The sequence below is a fragment of the Ostrinia furnacalis genome, unplaced genomic scaffold (genome assembly GCF_004193835.3).
Source record: "Ostrinia furnacalis isolate ACB-3 unplaced genomic scaffold, ASM419383v2 OfSCF7056, whole genome shotgun sequence".
Lineage (NCBI taxonomy): Eukaryota > Metazoa > Arthropoda > Insecta > Lepidoptera > Crambidae > Ostrinia > Ostrinia furnacalis.
In genome coordinates this window covers 102,370-120,383 of record NW_021137295.1, presented here as the reverse complement: position 1 = coordinate 120,383, position 18,014 = coordinate 102,370, and the positions used below count along the sequence as shown (strand labels likewise).

Genomic DNA, 18,014 nt, shown 5'->3' with positions numbered 1-18,014 from the left:
AATTTTTTTTTCTTTATTTTGGTTCCTTAAATACTTAATAAAACATTGTAGGTATGTATAGGCATTTCACAAAATGAAAACATAAGTCCATCTAGTCGCGAATAGGGTTTCTGGTCGAGCTTTCTCGAACTCGAGAAAACTCGAGAAATTTGGCTTCATTCGAGACGAGAAAAAAATCACTGGAGCTCGAGAATTCTCGAGTTTCGATTTTGAAGCTTTGATATTCTTGAAAGCCTATTTTCTTAGACAAAAGTAAGTTTTAAATTATTTAATAGGCAAACGTTGCTTTTAGACTGGCCTAGTCTTTCCTTTTTTAACTGATTTGCAAGTAATGATCTAAATCGAAACTAAGTTATAATATTCACCAACGATTATGCTATATTTATTATTATGAATGTTTAACTCTGACTGATTTAAAGACGAAGATGCTTGGTGTTTCTTTGCGAGATCGAAACAGAAATGAGGAAATCCGTAAACGAACTAAAGTCGCTGACATAGCCCGACGGATTAGCAAGCTGAAGTGGCAATGGGCAGGGCACATAGTACGCAGAACTGACGGCCGATGGGGCAGCAAGGTTCTGGAATGGAGGCCGCGTACCGGAAGGCGCAGCGTGGGACGTCCACCTACAAGGTGGACCGACGACATCGTAAAGGTAGCAGGGAAGCACTGGACGCAGGCCGCTACCAATTGATCACCGTGGAAAGCATTAGGGGAGGCCTATGTTCAGCAGTGGACGTCCTATGGCTGACATGATGATGATGATGATTTAAAGACTGAAAAATCTGTCTGTTAGTTTAGGTACTCGTGCATCCTCGTAAAGTTTATTCAAGTCGTTATCTCTAAGTTTAAAAAATTATTAAAAAGTTTTTTTTGTTTATAAAAAAAAAACTATTTATCGTAATTTTGCTATTTGGACTTGTTCTTTGGAAAACAAGTGATTCAATTGATTTTTATTGTTATTTATCCTTAAAGTACACGCGACTTTATGACTTTTGTAATGATTATTAGTTAATATTAATTATGAAATAAGTTTTTATTTTTTGTTTTTTTCTTTACCAAAATAAGTGGTACTTACTAAATTCTAATATTGATTGTTATGCAATAAAAGTAGGCATATTACATTAAAAAAAAACCTGTTTTTATTATATTTCAACCGATTTCAACAGTTTTCATTAAAAGACTCGAGACCCGAGAAAACTCGAGACTTTGGGCTCGAGAATTCTCGAAACTCGAGAAAAAAAATAAGTCGAGAAATCAGAAACCCTAGTCGCGAATGACGTGTTTTTTTTTCAATTTTGAGTCACATTATTAAAAACATGGTGTATTTTTTCAAAATCTAAACAACTCTTTCTAGAGGCGAATAAAGTAGTAAGTGCTTAATAAAACTGGCGTATTCTGTAATATATGGTTTTTAAGCCCGGCTCTAACAGCCATTTAAAGGCTAAACTATCTCCGTCACATGCAATGAAGACGAACGATCCAACTAATGAATGACTCGAGCGATGGCAAACACTAAAAAAAATTGTCACAGCACTGTGAAGGTATTTTGCCTACGAAGATACTTGTTGTGTCGCTCAGAGGACTGCCGTCGCAGGAAGATGCAGATAGAAATGGCGACTTCGCATGATTTATGGATTTTTTGTAAAAAAATGACCTGTATTAAGTAGTTTAGAAACGTCCTTGTTGACTGTAATAAGCACTCCTGTTTTGACTTTATCCTTGTTGATTAACTGTGATTTTATTCAAATTATTTTTTACTTTGTACGGCTTGTAAAAAATATTACTATGTATTTTCTTGTAAATCGAATGGCCTAAGTGCCTAAGGCGGAAATCGAACCCACGGTTAGGCAGTTCGAGTTTTTCAAGCTATTTATAATTTACAATTTAGTTTGAGATGTAACTCTTAAAGCTAAAAAATTTAATAAACACACAAAATGAGTTCAAAACGTTTCCAAAACTACTCTGCCAACTTATTCTTTGCCCGTATTCGGTTCAGGGGGCGGGCGGCGCGTTCGGCGCACTTGCTTCGTTGCCGACTTTTTACCGCGCCTTTTTTCACCACAGACTAAAAATTTTTTCCACGCCACTAAAAAGTGGTGAAACTCGATCCCGGTATGCGGATGTATGGCAGTGGATTCCTTTGACATTGGCTGAATGAATTTATGTCTTCGCCGAATTGTGCCGTTAAATAGGAATATCTGAGACGAGACCAATTAGTTTTGTAGTTTAGGTTATTTTGTGTTTTTAACTTATTATTAAGTACCATTATTATGATAGCCTATACCTACCACTTCATTATTTGTGTGCTGTTTTACGATTGAAGTCACACAACTCAACCTTGGCTTCAGATTTTACGAGACGATTTCACCAAATCAGTTGATTTTTCATACTTTTTTGAACAATTAGATAGGAACTTTGGGTCGAAAGTATTGTATTGATGTTGATAACTCTTCGTGTTCTATGTATTTTTTGATATCGGACTTTGAAGTTTTACATAAGACTTAATTATCAAACGCTAACCTTCGGAGAATATTTTGATATTAGTCTAATTAGTTCAAAATAAAAAGCTGACAATATTAATAATAAATCAAACCACCAAGCGCAGTTTTCCGCGTAAAAAGCCTTTTGCGTGCCGCGGGGTCGTTTCAGCATTTCTGCCACATTTTTTCTGCCTCAGCTGACTTGCGCTCGTTCTAGCAGGAAATGATGTTCAGGAATGAGGATATATTCTCGTTAATTTGCGCCATAAATCATCGGATATGTTCACTGTCGCGGGCGCCGGCCCTTTTTGCGTTTTGGCATCAGATTTCTTGGGGTTTTACAGCGTTTTTTGGACGCAAACGCTTAATGCTGATAGGGACTGTCATCTGAAATTTTCAGTTACAATCTTACCTATTCAAGTTTATAGTATACAAACATAGGAAAAATAGGTTGCGAACCTAATGGAGTACTTGTAGGACACTGATGGAGACTCATCTGAAAATTTCAGTAACAATTTTCATTTAAGTTTATGATACTGAAAAGCGAACGTATGACGTAGGTAGGAATGAATGATGGCAAATAAACAAAAATATGAGTTGAAACATTGTTATTTGAATCGCAGCTTAGTTTTGAGGCCTCTATAAGGAAATGGCACTCTTCAAAATCGTTTGAATTGAGTTTGAAATGTAACTTCGTCATCTTCTCTCTTTTATATCCAATAATTGTGTACAAGAGCTGCTAAGTCGCTGGACTTTGCACTCAAAATGTTCTCTAAAGTCTACACTGTTTCATCTTTTTGAGATAGATGATTAAATACTAACTACTAGCGTTATATTACTGCACTTATTTGATATTACGATAACGTCCTATTGTTGTATATTCCAAAAATAAAAAACTAAGCGTACCCAAGAAACTTTCTTCCTCTTTCTAATATTGCCAGCTTCCACGGTAATATTATGATTGTATTGGGAATTGGCCAAGTCAAAGCCGGGGTCTACTCTGTACGATGTCCGATTTCAATTGATATCATCATTTAAGAAACCTCTACAATTAAGTTCATATACTTAGTAAAGATATGAGGACATCATGATCTACTAAACAAAACCACATTCAAATATTTTTAAACGAAATGTAAAAAAATTTAACGTTAAAACCTTTGAAAATAGTTTCATATTATCAGGACTTCAGTAACATACCTAAATATAAACTTTTAAATTTGTGCAAAAATTTCAGTAATTACGAGGTAATTGTTAATTTATATTTGCAATGATGATTGGTTCGATCTTTTTTCATAAAGAACGACGAAGATTAAAACTTTCCGTACTAGAATTTGACTTTTTCTTTCTTTTCTCAGAGCGAGATCTTTCTATTAGTAATAGCGACATAATAGGCTTAAAGTTATAGAAATATAGTAATTTTATTTGATTGATTTGATTTTGGAGTCTAAAATTACTATTGATCGAAATAACCGAATCGGAAATAAGATTGTCGTTGCATATTAGACCCCTTATTAAGTTATCTGACCCGCGGGACCCCGCTTCCTTGCCAATACTTCTCGTATTAGATATGACAGGAATTATTGAGACATAAAAAACAAGTTTGTTTATAACTTCGCAGAAAATATGCTTTTCGTGGGATTCTCTCACGAAATAGCCCGACAAGAGCGAAATGAGTAATTGTCAATAAGTTATTGGGTTTTTTTTTCACACATTAGATTAATCTAATAATTTTTATGCGGAAAATCGTGGAAAAATCTTATTGGTAAATGGTGAAGTTACATTATGTAGAATGGAAATACCTACACCATCGTTTTTACAGTAAAATTTTCAGACAGCCGGTAAGTAGTAGGTACTCTGGTGTTACTTACTTTTTTAACCGAATGGTGTTTCAAAAATTTCTTATTACTTGACAATCTTTAACCTTTCTCTATCTTTCTATTCCTATACAGGTGCTTAACTTTAAATTGACTAAACCTTGTGGGAATTTAGTCTTAATATATGACTCTACATTCTTGAGGACGTTCAGGAAAAACCATCAGTCACACAATACAACCGTTTTGGATGCACCCAATTAGGACAAACCTCGGAAATGCCTCGCGGTTCAGGGTTCGCGTCCCGTGAGACCCCGCTCGTTAGTCCCACCTGCCTCCGCACGTGGACAATGGCACTTGAAACTTTTTCTGTTACAGGATTTCACACTTTCGAAGCTGTATGTTCGCGGTTTCCTTCGCTACAGTTTAGTTTTTTGTTATGTCAAATGGAACGCATTTGAATTTTGAATGTTCCGAATGATTCTAGATTTGAATTTAAATAATGTTTCTTTAAAATAAGATTTGGTTGATCGAAAAAAAAATGACGTTCTTTTGTTTCGAAAGCGTTTTGATTTATCGTTAGATTTCACTCATTTGAGTGGAATTATTTTAGAGGTTTGTACTCTTTGGTTAGCATTGTGGGCAATATTAACCTTTATGATCATTCGAAAAATTAAGATAAGTCTGACTCTTAGATCAATAAGCTTATCCCCAAAGTTGATGTAACCCATAATAGAAGACGTGGAAAGACGAAGTAAACAATAAAAGGCCAATGTATAACCCACTTAATTTTAGGTTGCATGTGTCAAACAAGGCTGTATGTTTCTTTAATAAAGATAAATTAATAAATAAATTCATATTAGATAGAATAATAGGAAATAATTCTACATAAAAAGTTATCTTTCTTAAATATTTCTGTGCATGGGAATCGGAATAATCTCTAAAGTCCCTTTATATCCAGACTCGGTCATCAATATTATCCATCAATGGGTTCACAATAATCAGGATCTATCAAAAAGTGTCATCTGTTGTAACAATGCTTTTGAAAAACATAAACCTTCCCCGAAGAAAGCAACTGCACAACATTTCTCCCATTTTTTCCAGAACACACCTTGCGGATGTTGCATTCAAATATTTCAATAGATCGCAAAATATTAACCATTTACATCAATCCTTCATCTTTTGCCTTTTTCAGATCATTTGTTGAGTACACACCCGCGAAGATCACAAATGTCAAATGATGCTAGATCTAATAACAATAGTAGTAAGGACGAAAAAGATGCAACTTCAAATGGCGACTGTACCCACTTGCGCAGCGATTATTTGACAAAAATCTCTCTCCAGATTTGTTTACCTGTACCAAAAGGTGTATTTGGACCATATTTTGGGTAAGAGGATAATGGGGTAATATTTGAGTTACATAATATTAAAAAACATTTTGAAAATTATTCATTTGGTCAAAAATGCTAATTTAATGCATTGAGAGCTCATTATTTTAAAGATCTTCTTCCAGAATTCTTGAAAAGTTATCGAACTACCTAAATTACACTTTTTGGAATATCATCAATCACGTACTTTGCTCATCATAAATCAAATCATTGACCCTTTATGTATTTTGTTTTCCAGTTGTAAATTAGGTAAGTTGAATTTCTTTTTTTAATTTCACTAAAAAATTTTAAGTTTTTTCACAACTCCTCAGTTGACATTGGTATTTGGTTTGTAATTTTAATCATTTTTTACTTAATATTGTGTCCATTTTGTTCTCACTCACCCTTCGCACAAAAGCTGCAGGACGGGTTGAGTGAGCATGAGTGGGTGAAATGAAACGCATTGTACATAATAAGTGTTTATTTGCTATCCCATCTGCCGGGCATGTGTATGACAAATGTATTTTATTGTTATGTAGAAACTACGTGGGTGAAGTTTTTGCACAATCCTTTTATTTAAGTACTTCATTATATTTTCAGCTTTTTGACCATGTCTAGACTATTTAGGTCTAATATTATTTCTGAGGCTCAGTTCTGAGTTCATATTCCTAATTCCTATCCTAAATTGAAGCTTATTATATTTCTGTGTCTGTGCGGTTGCCTCTGGTAAGAGTTGAGACCTTTTACTTTTCGGGCAGCCGATCTTCAGTGAAAAGTCGTCGTTAACTAATTTTAAATATTACTTGTTGCTCTATGAAATTCATTATTGCGCATTCCATTAAAAGCTAATTTAGTTACCTATTCACATTTTTTACAAAGTAGGTGCGTAAAATACTTAGGTACAGTCGAGAGATACAATTTTGTAGGAAAATAGCATGATGTGCTATCTCACGTCGTCTTTAAGGCTAAGTTGCACCACCTAACTTTGACCGAAATTTTGACGATTATCTACCGGTGCTTTTTGTATGGAGCTTGACAGATTTCTGACGTTTGTCAAAGTTAAAGTAAGATGATGCAACCCAGCCTAAATCTAGGTAGGTAATGACAATTACACCGGTCTATAAAGTTTATGATGGTTTCAGACACAAATCGATAACTAGGTTGTGATAAACGTTCAATAAATTATATTTTATAACCATGTCCAGACTCCAGACATAAATGTCTGGTTAAACACCGTAATGCCCATTATAAAACCCCATTCTAAACGCATTGACGGTTACAATAACATGTTACTTTTACTGTTATTGTTATTCATTAGTAACGCTTTCTTTCTATTGTTTATTGTTGTTATTTTCAACAGAACAAGGAACATTCTCAGATTCAAAACAGTTCTTGAGGTCTTATCAATGTCTTTCAAAAATAAAAGAGTCCATTTAAAACAAACATAAAGTACAGCAAACGGTAGGTAACTTCGTCGTTACACATAGAACTGGTCCAATTTCCCACAAAAGGAGAGCAAGAAAAAAGGATCAGGTACAGATTTTTTCGCCAAAATTTAGGGTTTGCATTTAAATAAAGCGCGGAGAAAGTTTCGTACAAAAATAACGTCCACGGCTTTTTATTGTTACATTTTGGCAAAAAATAAACGGACCCTTTCTTCGAAATGTTCGTCCCAACAAAAGGGTTTTGAATTTCACAAACAGATGTGTTTTTTCTGTTCGATCGTTACATTGTGGGATTTTAAAAGATTTCGTAAATACATATGTTGATTTTATGTGAAATTCTGTGAAGTATGAATATTCGAACACCCATTATCTACTCTCATTTTTTGGAAATTTTTTGTTAGACATTTTAATCTCATATTAACACAAACAAAAATGTGCATTCGGTGAAGAAAGTGCTGTTACGAAAATTTTACAAATTATTTTATCTTAAGTTAAATCCTACCCTATCTAGGGGACAGGACCTTAAGTCAAGTAATAATCTTGATAAGTATTTTTTAACTAGAAACCCCAAAACACTCTCAACTTCAAAAAGAGGAGACGTGGTAAAACGTCAATGAGTCAAATTCGAAAATTTTCGCTTAGTAACATTGATTTCTATTCCGTACCCACAACCGCAGAGTGCACTTAATCTAATATTCTGTACACGCAAGAATCGTTCTTAATTACATGGTGAACTTTGGACTCACGGAGACAAGAAAATTGCCGGTATGACGTGCGCTTTGATAGGCACTCACCTTTAGTGCCCTTTGCCTGTTTTTAATATTTAAGAAACAATGTTGGCTACTGGGAAACGAGTAGTGAAATTAATAACGAAATTAGTGTAGGGTACTACTGTTTGTCTGGATGTTATTATAAGTAAGCATTGGAAAGAGAGAAATAAAGAACATTGTTGTACTAATTCGTCACAAATGTATCTTATATGAGAAGTTCAGGTAATTTTTCCAAAGTTCCCGGTATTTTCCTATGATTTGGAAAAATCCTATAGTATTTTTGAGAATATTAAGTTTCGATCAGCTTACATCTCTCCTACAAATAGATAGAGATACATATAGTCGTTTGGATAATATTCTGCTATAAATGACTCGTATAATGAAACACAGATTGTTTTTTTATTTTTATTCAATAAATCTAATTGCTTACAGTGTAAAAACTTAAATTAAGCTTATATCTAGGCATTACTTAAAGTAATTATTCCGTAATAAATGCATTCAATTACATGTGTAATCTCATTAGGCAGTTTATACAATTACGTCTATAAATTAATTATACAACCTATTTTAAAAGCTGTCATCGCTAAAGCTTCCGCCAGTGGAAGCTTTTTGGACAAGAACTGTACTTGCTACATGAATCATTTTAAGGGTTAAGTAACGATAATTTAACCCAATATTCGGAAGAATAAATCAGAACTATGTCATTCTCTTCGACAAGCATATCTTTAGGTACAGTACACTCATGCTCATAGAATTTTATGCTTATTAGCATGCTTGAAACAAGCGTGCTGGAACAACTCAAAATGAGCATGCTTAATATTAGCAATATTTCGATTCGACATACATGCTAATTGCTACTAGGTGTGTAGCAATGCTCAATAGTGGCATGCTGGTAACGAAGTGTAACTGTACCTTTATGTTAGAGTCAAATGCTAGCAAATCGAAGGATGATCACACAGTCAAGTTAGGTATGAAAAAGTGAACATTTCACAATAACACAACTCTATTACTAATTCCGACCTTAAAAAATTTACATGACGTTAATTTATACTAAAATACTGACATAAAAAACCGTGTATTATCTCGTAAAAGGTATTTCTCACGTGTTTAAACAGTTAAACAAAGATAATTGTTTTCAAAACGCAAACAAAGATGTAAAAATATATGTTACGTGCGTCACAAATACATATTTCGTAAAAAATACTTATGTTGAGTGAAAAAGCTGATTTAAATATTTGTTGTTACCTACTTAGCCTTGTAAATTAACATTGTTAATTAAGTAGTTATTGAATATCATTACAACAGTGTTACAAACAAAAAAAGTACATTTTGTACTTAGCATAACTGAAATCGTTGAATATTTTCATCATTTAGGTCATTTATGTCCGTTTTCACCATCAACCCCTAGTGACCCCTATGAAAAATTCCTGTTAAGTGTTACCATAGGGGTCACTTAAAAATAAGGGATTGATGGTGAAAACGGGAATTAGTCTTCACTGCAGGAGCACGACCCTCCGTAATTTATCAGACTTTTTTCAATCATAAATGCAATTAGGTACCTACATAAATAAAATAAATAGATTCCGTGGAGGGTAGTTGAACGGGAAGCATGGTCGATCTGTTTTAATGGTTTCAATTTATTATTTAATGGACTTTAGTGTACAAATTTAGTGTTATTTTGTGTTCTAAAGTGCAGTGAAGTGATAAATTATAAAAAACATTGAAATACTTCGAATTTGAGCGCGCATCGAGTGTCGAGTGGGTTGTCGTATGAACAACCCGCTTTGGACCCGGTGGCGTCTTGAAACCTGCTTACGAACATACTTAACTCCACGGAATCCATGATAAATCAATAGAACTGAAACACCCACGTTCTATTGATAACTATGTCAATTTTCACTCGACATTGGCAGAAATAAACCTCCCAGAGAGGTTTGGTTGCCATAAAAAAAAAAAAAAACATATTCATGATTCAATGCAGCAAGTTTCCCTGAAATTTCTAACCGCTATACCCCGAAAAATAGGAATAAATGCAACAAATGGCAAGCTTGTCGTATTGAAAGACACATTAGTTACTAAAAATCTGGTGGAAATAAGAAACTATATTCTAAACATGGAAAATATTGACCTTTTTCTACTGGCTGAAAAGTACGAAAGCAAGTTTTAGTAAATATAAAAAAATCTACTAATTCAAGCCTGTGATTGGTTGAATTTTATTTGATAATTGAGCTTGAAGTCACTTTGTGACACAATAAAATTAAAAATAAATGCAATGTTTATACAAGTAATTTTCGAAACGTTTCGTTTACGAACAAAAAGATCGTAAAAAACATCTCTATCAAACTCATTATCAAACTACCTATACAAAATTAAAATGAAAATTAAAGTCAGTCTCAAGCAGAGGTTCCCAGTCTTCATAGCGCCCATTCAGTAAATTTTTAAAACATTTTTGATAAATCCTTCTTTGAAATTCTAATAAATAAAGTTACAACATATTTCAATAAGTAGAGCTTCATAAATAGCACATTAGACGTAACATCTTGACTTTGAAGTTGTCTTTATTCTCTACAATATAAGAGCTACTATTGCAGTGCAACTGTTACGCTTTATATGCCATCAAGATTGCTTACCCAATCATAGATGCACCACATTAAGCTTCTTTGTGAATCATGCAAGTCATACTAATGTCTTAGCTCTTGACTTACCAAAAACTAATCAAACTATTATTATAAAGAGAAAACAAACTAATATCATAACGTGGAAACTAATTATTTGTTTGTATTTTGATTTGAATAAACTCCAAAACTACTGGATCGATTTGAAAGAATCGACGCTAGCGGGCGGCGCGCGGCGATTCCATGCTCTGTGAATCCTAAAATTTCTGATGAACAACGTACAAATTCGCTGGGCCAGCTAGTTCAAAAGCATTGGCAAGGGAACCCCTCTTCCTTAATCTACATATACAGGTCGAAGTCCAGTCCGTTCCCTCCGCTCAGGTAGTCGTAGAGGTAGACCGCCATCTCGTCCAGGGCCTCGAACCGAGGGTCGCTGAGGGGATCGTCGCGGAGTGACCGGGCGGACCGCGAGAGGGACCTGTGGAAGCTGTTCCAATTAGTTTTTGACTGCTTGTATAATCACGAAGACGAATCCACGTCAGTCACAATGCATGATTGATGATTAATCATCTTCGTCATCATTATTTCAGGCACAGGACAGACACAGCTGAACATAGGCCTCCCCCAATGATTTCCAGATTGGCTGGTTTGTTGGAAGCGGCTCTCTAGCTGATGATAAGTAAATGCATTTAGCCCTTCGTACTAAGCTTAATATGCTGAGTGTGAGCTCACCACAATAGTCGAGCGACGGCGGGGACCAAACCCGCGTTTCCCGGACGCGATTCTACAAGTCCGACCCCTTCACCGTTCGACTATTGTGGCTTAAATTGAAGAACGATTAAAATCCTACTTGCTAGAAAGTTCATTCTCGATTGAAAAGGGCTATTGACAGTAGAAATAGTAATTAATATGTAAAATAAGAATAATATAGAGATATTTACCTAAAATCGGTGTCAGTGTCCAGCTCCTCCTCAGTGGTGAATCTTTCACGGATGTCCTTCATGATGCACGCCTCCAGCTTCTTGTGCTGAAATACAAAATTGTTATTTAAAGCTTATCTGTATCTATACTTCATATAAAGAACTACAATAATTACCTTATAGCATCGGAAGAAGAACATCGGTTTGATCAGCTCCTGTGACAAGGGCGCCATATCACGCTTCACGTCTGGCACGCATTGCTGCAAAAATAAATTTATTTAGTATCGAAAACAACAAAATAAAAATGGATTGCTAATTTACAGATATTAGGGATTTAGTACCTAACCAAACCAAAATTGAAGAAAAGTTATTCTACCAATAACTTCTACAGGTATGAGTATATCCTTAAGGTTCACGTAGCCGAGCTCCTGCAGCATCACACACTCATGTAGCTAGCTCGTGGATCACGTTTACTCACAGAGAACTTCCTGCAGAACTGCAGCCCGTCCTGGATGTCGCCTTTCAGTTCCGAAGACACCGGCAGGTCGCTGATCCTCTGCGTGATCTGCTCGTAGTTAGGCTCGAGGCTGTGGTCCACGTAGCCGAGCTCCTGCATCACGCACGTGATTTAGCTTGCTCGTGAATCACGTCTACTTACAGAGAACTTCCTGCAGAACTGCAGCCCGTCCTGGATGTCGCCCTTGAGTTCCGAAGACACCGGCAGGTCGCTGATCCGCTGCGTGATCTGCTCGTAGTTGGGCTCGAGGCTGTGGTCCACGTAGCCGAGCTCCTGCATCACGCACGTGACGTAGCTAGCTCGTGGATCACGTCTACTCACAGAGAACTTCCTGCAGAACTGCAGCCAGTCCTGACAACGGACAAACATACACCGGCGGGTCGCTGATCCGCTGCGTGATCTGCTCATAATTGGGCTCAAGGCTGTGGTCCACGTAGCCGAGCTCCTGCATCATGCACGTGATGTTCTAGATCACGTCTACTTACAGAGAACTTCCTGCAGAACTGCAGCCCGGCCTGGATGTCGCCCTTGAGTTCCGAAGACACCGGCAGGTCACTGATCCGCTGCGTGATCTGCTCGTAGTTGGGCTCGAGGCTGTGGTCCACGTAGCCGAGCTCCTGCATCACACACTCATGTAGCTAGCTCGTGGATCACGTCTACTTACAGAGAACTTCCTGCAGAACTGCAGCCCGTCCTGGATGTCGCCCTTGAGTTCGGAAGACACCGGCAGGTCGCTGATCCGCTGCGTGATCTGTTCGTAGTTGGGCTCGAGGCTGTGGTCCACGTAGCCGAGCTCCTGCATCACACACGTGATGTTCTTCACGCGTGTGCCGGCTGGCCCGCGGGAGATGACGTCGAGGCGCTCACGGAGGTCCATATCACGCTGTTTCAAAGCAAACGATCTTTATTTGCACATCGATAAAGTTCGAAGTCGAAGTTTGTGCTAAAGTGGGTACTTCTGATCAAGGGATGTGCCTTAAAAGTCACCGGATGAAAATCAGTACCATTCTGACACGATTAAAATGCTGAGTTAAGAAGACCCTTTTTGCACGCTTACTTTTGCGTATCCAAATAAAAACTTTTTAAAGTAGCCAATATAGTGAACTAAGGGCCAATCTCAACCCTTTCTTGATAAAGTTTCAGATGTAGTAAAGAAAGGTGGCTAATAATAGGTAACTGGTGTCTTCTTTTGTGTCAGGGTTTTCATCAGTTAAAAAATGAAAAAAAAAAAAAAAAAATGAAAACTCACAACGGCCTCGCTTATTTTTAATTAAAAAAAAGAAAAACATGCTTGTTTAAAAAATACAACTTACCGCCACCCTATTAGACCCAAAGTAAGGCTGCTGCTGGTAGAACCCTTGCTGGTACTGCGGTTGCGCGTAGGGGTTGTACAACCCCTGGGGGTAGAACAGGCCAGGGTTGTAAGGCACCTGGTAGAAGGGGGCTGCGGGCGAATACGGCCGGAATTGGGGGTTCCCATTCATCATGAAGGGGGGGACGGCTGGCTGCGCGAAGGGGTTCTGAAAAATAAAAGTTATGGTCATTTATCATTATGTAGGGGGTGGGAGAGGCTGATTTCGCGGATAGGTTCTGAAAAAAATAAATCTCTACTAATAATTAATTGTTTGCTTTTAAAAAGCACTCATAATTTCTTTAATAATTTATAACCTTTACTTCCTTATTTAGTATACATTCCTATGATTTAGTAACTAAGGCGTTTTAATAATAAAGAAAGGATGAATGCTTTTTAAAAGAAAAGCAAGTAAGAGCTTATAAATGTTCTTCAATGTACTTTTCTTTGTGCAACAACGTTTAAAAATAATTAAAAAACGCTGCTCCCTAAATTAATCATAAAAATTGGAAAGAAAAAATTCAATCGATGCATCAATAAATGAAAAAATAACTAATTCTAATTAATTATACTCGTAGTAGGGTGTAGAATATTCTAAAGTACCAATACTACCAAACTAATTGTAACTTAGATAAGTAAGATTCTAAGTAAAAAACAATTGCCGGTAAAATTATAAAAACAGCAATAATAATAAAGTCCTAATTAAATAAACTGATAGTCATTTTTACTTTAATCAATAAACAAAATTGATGACTTAAGAATTGGTACTAATATTTCGCCACTCCACTCATCGCCTCTTTAGCTCAGTGGTAGAGCACTGGTCTCGTAAACCAGGGGTCGTGAGTTCAATCCTCACAGGAGGCATCTGTGAAATCTTTTTTATTTTTGTTTTTTATTTTATAACTTTATTTTAAAATTTGATTTGATTTTATTCTTTGGCATTTTTTTACACGAGTACTAAATACCTGACCTACACGATTGCATTGTTGATTTTTTTTTACTTGACAAAAAATATTTTAAATAAAATAATATTTATTTATTTAATAATTACCGCATGTGGCCTGAAATTAAATGGCACTCCTCCTGGTCCCATGGGTGGTTTCTGAGGTGGCATTGGCTGGTCTTGGTTGTGTTCATTTTCTTGGTTGTTGTGAATAGCGCCATCTAGCGGCTTAATGATGGTTTGCGTGCTCGGGTCCATCGAGAAGCCGGGCGGGAGTTTTCCTAGCAATATAGACGGTATCTGTGGGTTCGGCGGTTCTTCGACAGATGGCGGTGCAGAGCACTTTGCATACGCCTCCTTCATTTCTTTGCGGATTTGTTTCACTACTTCGGGTCCGAAACAGCTTTCGTAAATCTATTAAGGAAAAAGTTTTTAGTTTGACAATTTTTTATATTTTACCAGAGTAATAAGGTACTGAAATAAAAATATCAGGTTGTTATTTGTATTGAAATATACAAAATATATAAGATAAATTAAAAAATTAAGCGTTTATGAAATTATCTGCATTTTTGACTTCACTAATATCCAAATAAATTAATATTTATTTCTTGTTTTTAAATTTCGTCACTTCATCAACAGCAGTCGTGGCCGAGCGGTTAAGGCGTCTGACTAGAAATCAGATTCCCTCTGGGAGCGTAGGTTCGAATCCTACCGACTGCGAAACTTTTTGAATTTTTTTATTACATAATTTTTGTAACGTATAAATTAAAATTTTATTACATGTTATTAAGTAATGTTATTTACCTTCATCATGGCGTATTTCTTGATGAACCGGTCATCGCTGTTTGCGAAGACTTGGGACGCGAAGCACACAAATACTAATAACTTCAACATTTTGAACCTGTGGACAAAATACAAGTATTTAATTATTTTTCATATAACAGAATAAAAGTTACAGAGTTATAGCACAGATCATATAGGTTATAGATTGCAAACTAATTTTGTGACTTTTTTATACGACTTATTTTCAGAAAGTTTCGAAATTAACTTTTTCTTTCTTACCTAGGAATGTGATATCTTTGGTACCTACCTACGCAGATGTAATACAGACTATCCTTAGATTAGGCCGGTGATTTTTTTATTGGACGAACTTATGCAAAATGGCTATAAATTAAGTAATTATTCCATTTATGGTTTCTGAGTACGGGCTATAATAGAGTATAATTATGGTAATCTCGTAGCCTGGAGTCCTACACATTATGGTTACGATATGATGTCTCTAACGGTTAGGGTAATGGAAAACACAGAAAAAAATTACATAACAATAATTAGTTCCCATAACAATGGGGGAATAGTAATAAAGAACGTTTTAATTTTAACACTGTCTTACAAGTCTGACATGCACTTTAATGCCACAAATAGAATTTTTAATACTATTGTAACCCTTTTAAAAACATGATGGTAATTTGTTAATAGTACTTCTATTGTCCCGAAGCAGTGGTAGGGTTAAAATTATGTTGGGACGTGTAAAAGCGCTTTTTAAAAGGCTAATCGGAAGAAAAAGAAATCATTTTTATGACTTTTTTCTTTATTCTGTTCTATTTAAACGTGATATATGATTGACTTGCCGATAGTTGATTATAAAAAACTTTTTCATAGAAACCTCTTACCTTATTCATATTTCATATTTTAGTGTAATAAATCTCTAATAAAAGCATGTGAGTTGACGGGTTAATAAATGGCGCAGGCGCAGTTCATTAGCACTGCTCAGGTACCGTTAATACGTAGCTTAGCTTGCTAGCCCAGCGTTTGCCAATCTTTTGTGGGACATAACTTTATATGAAATCAATGTCGCCCTATACAAACTTCTATAACTGCGCCCCAGAAAATGGTCACATCTTTAGTCAGTCTATGAATAGACTGACTAAAGATGTGACCATTTTCTTTTGACCTGAAGGTCAAAAAAAGGATTTTTCTCCGTCCCCGCAACCTACACCATTTGCATGGAAACCGCTCGCAATGAAGTAAAATTGAGTATCTTTATTCCTATCATCATCATCTTTTCAACCATAGGTCGTCCACTGCTGCACAGACCTTGATAAGATGTTGATACCTTTACATTTTTGTTGCAAAATAGCCTGTATCACAACGAGATAAGACGCCACTGTGTTTAGGTTGATGTGCTGTCGTCCATGCTTGAAAATTAATTAATCGTGGGTTGCTGCTACAAGTTGGGAACCATTGCTTTTAATTATGTTTTAAGAGTAATGACTTTGTTAAGTTATTATAACTCGTTATTGCGTCGCGGTTAGATTCTGATATTGTACAATTTATTTATAGGTGTGCAAACTTTAGCGTCGAATAATTCTTTAAATAAATTAACTAATACTGTTATTAAACGGTTTTAACTTCTATTGGGGTTCTTGTTTTAGTTAAAGTTAATACTTATTTTCGGTTGCATGAAAATGTTTTATGGTCTGTAAATTGATTACCTTTTGATCATAGTGTACTGTTAGGGCCTTATTAACTCGTACAAAAATTGTTTAACCCGGGACGACCACTCGTTTAAAATGTAATTTCCATACTAGCTGGGTTGCACCATCTTACTTTAACTTTAACGAACGTCAAAAATTTGACAAACTCTTTACAAAAAACACCGGTTAAAGTTAGTGCTTTTAGGTGGTGCAACTCGGCCTCAATGTCAATTTAAATCAGAGTTCAATCAGAGGCTAACTTTTTTAAGGAGAGGCTAGGTTCTTTCAGCTTACAGTACTTCGGGCTAGAGAATAATATTAGGAAGTATAAAGGGGTGTTATTTAGTGAATCGTGGTTTCAATTATACCGATATATTGATGTCACACACTGGAATGAATGAATTAACCGATTGACAAATTGCTATGAGTTCCTGGTCACAAACTAATACCTGTAATACAGAAGCATGCTTGTAGACACAGTTAAGATTTAACTATAAATCATTTATGTCACTATAAAATAGATTTAATCCTTGAATCTTATGATTAACTACATAAGGTTTAAAATAAGACTAGTAAGTTGTTCATGTCAAACGAATGATTAGGTACACGTTAGATTTACATTTTCTAGAAGTTTAACTACATCGCTAACCAGTAGCTATCAGTTATTTACTGACGGATGATCGGTTATCTATGTCACAGTTAATTTACTGAGCTGGATCTTGTGGTTCCATTGGTGACATGGGTATTTTATATGGACACTAGCTTTTGCCCGCGGCTTCACCCGTGTGACCTTTAGTTTGTCACAAATCGTCATAAATTATGACCTATAGTATGTTATTCTGGGTTATAAACAATCATACTGTAAAGTTTCATCAAAATCCGTTCTGTAGTGTTTGCGTGAAAGAGTAACAAACATCCAGACATCTATACAAACTATCGTTTTTATAATATTAGTAAGACTGGTAGAAGTAAGATTATTGAAAGTCATTTATTTTCTGCAGATAGGCTTTTTAGATGTCCCAGTGAGTACAGTTTTAACTCTATCAGTGCTTTGGGATAGTACGCCAATTAATTGTTATTTCTGATATTGTTGAGACTCTACAATTCGATAAAAATAGAGTTTTCGGCCCAATTCCTTAAACTCCAGCCTAATGGTAAATTCGCCACAGATCTACAGTAACGCAACAGGCTTTAAACAACTTGTCTACCTACCTAGAGTGCACATAATTGAGTAATTGTTAAGGAGAAGATGATAAAAAATAAAACTCATAACTAATTTATTTTTGCAAATTGGCTTTTAAAAAGCACTTATACACGTCC

At 35.8% G+C, this 18,014-nt stretch overlaps 1 protein-coding gene and 2 non-coding genes across 4 annotated transcripts; 2 read left to right on the top strand and 1 right to left on the bottom strand.

The window, feature by feature from the left end:
- Positions 1-9,830: 9,830 nt before the first annotated feature.
- On the bottom strand, positions 9,831-15,115 carry LOC114363305 (uncharacterized). Of its 2 annotated transcripts, none has more exons than XM_028318988.1 (7): positions 15,025-15,115; positions 14,329-14,634; positions 13,240-13,446; positions 12,591-12,809; positions 11,586-11,669; positions 11,431-11,516; positions 9,831-10,976 (listed from the first exon to the last, which is right to left on the bottom strand). In XM_028318988.1, exons 1-7 carry the CDS (start codon positions 15,112-15,114, stop codon positions 10,829-10,831), a joined length of 1,140 nt encoding a protein of 379 aa, XP_028174789.1. In that variant the 5' UTR covers position 15,115; the 3' UTR covers positions 9,831-10,828. The 2 variants fall into 2 exon arrangements, with proteins under 2 accessions (XP_028174789.1, XP_028174791.1); XM_028318990.1 differs by having other exon boundaries at positions 9,831-10,967.
- On the top strand, positions 14,070-14,141 carry TRNAT-CGU (transfer RNA threonine (anticodon CGU)). Its single transcript has one exon. It is a non-coding gene; the product is annotated as a tRNA-Thr (tRNA).
- On the top strand, positions 14,859-14,940 carry TRNAS-AGA (transfer RNA serine (anticodon AGA)). The gene has a single exon. It is a non-coding gene; the product is annotated as a tRNA-Ser (tRNA).
- Positions 15,116-18,014: the final 2,899 nt, after the last annotated feature.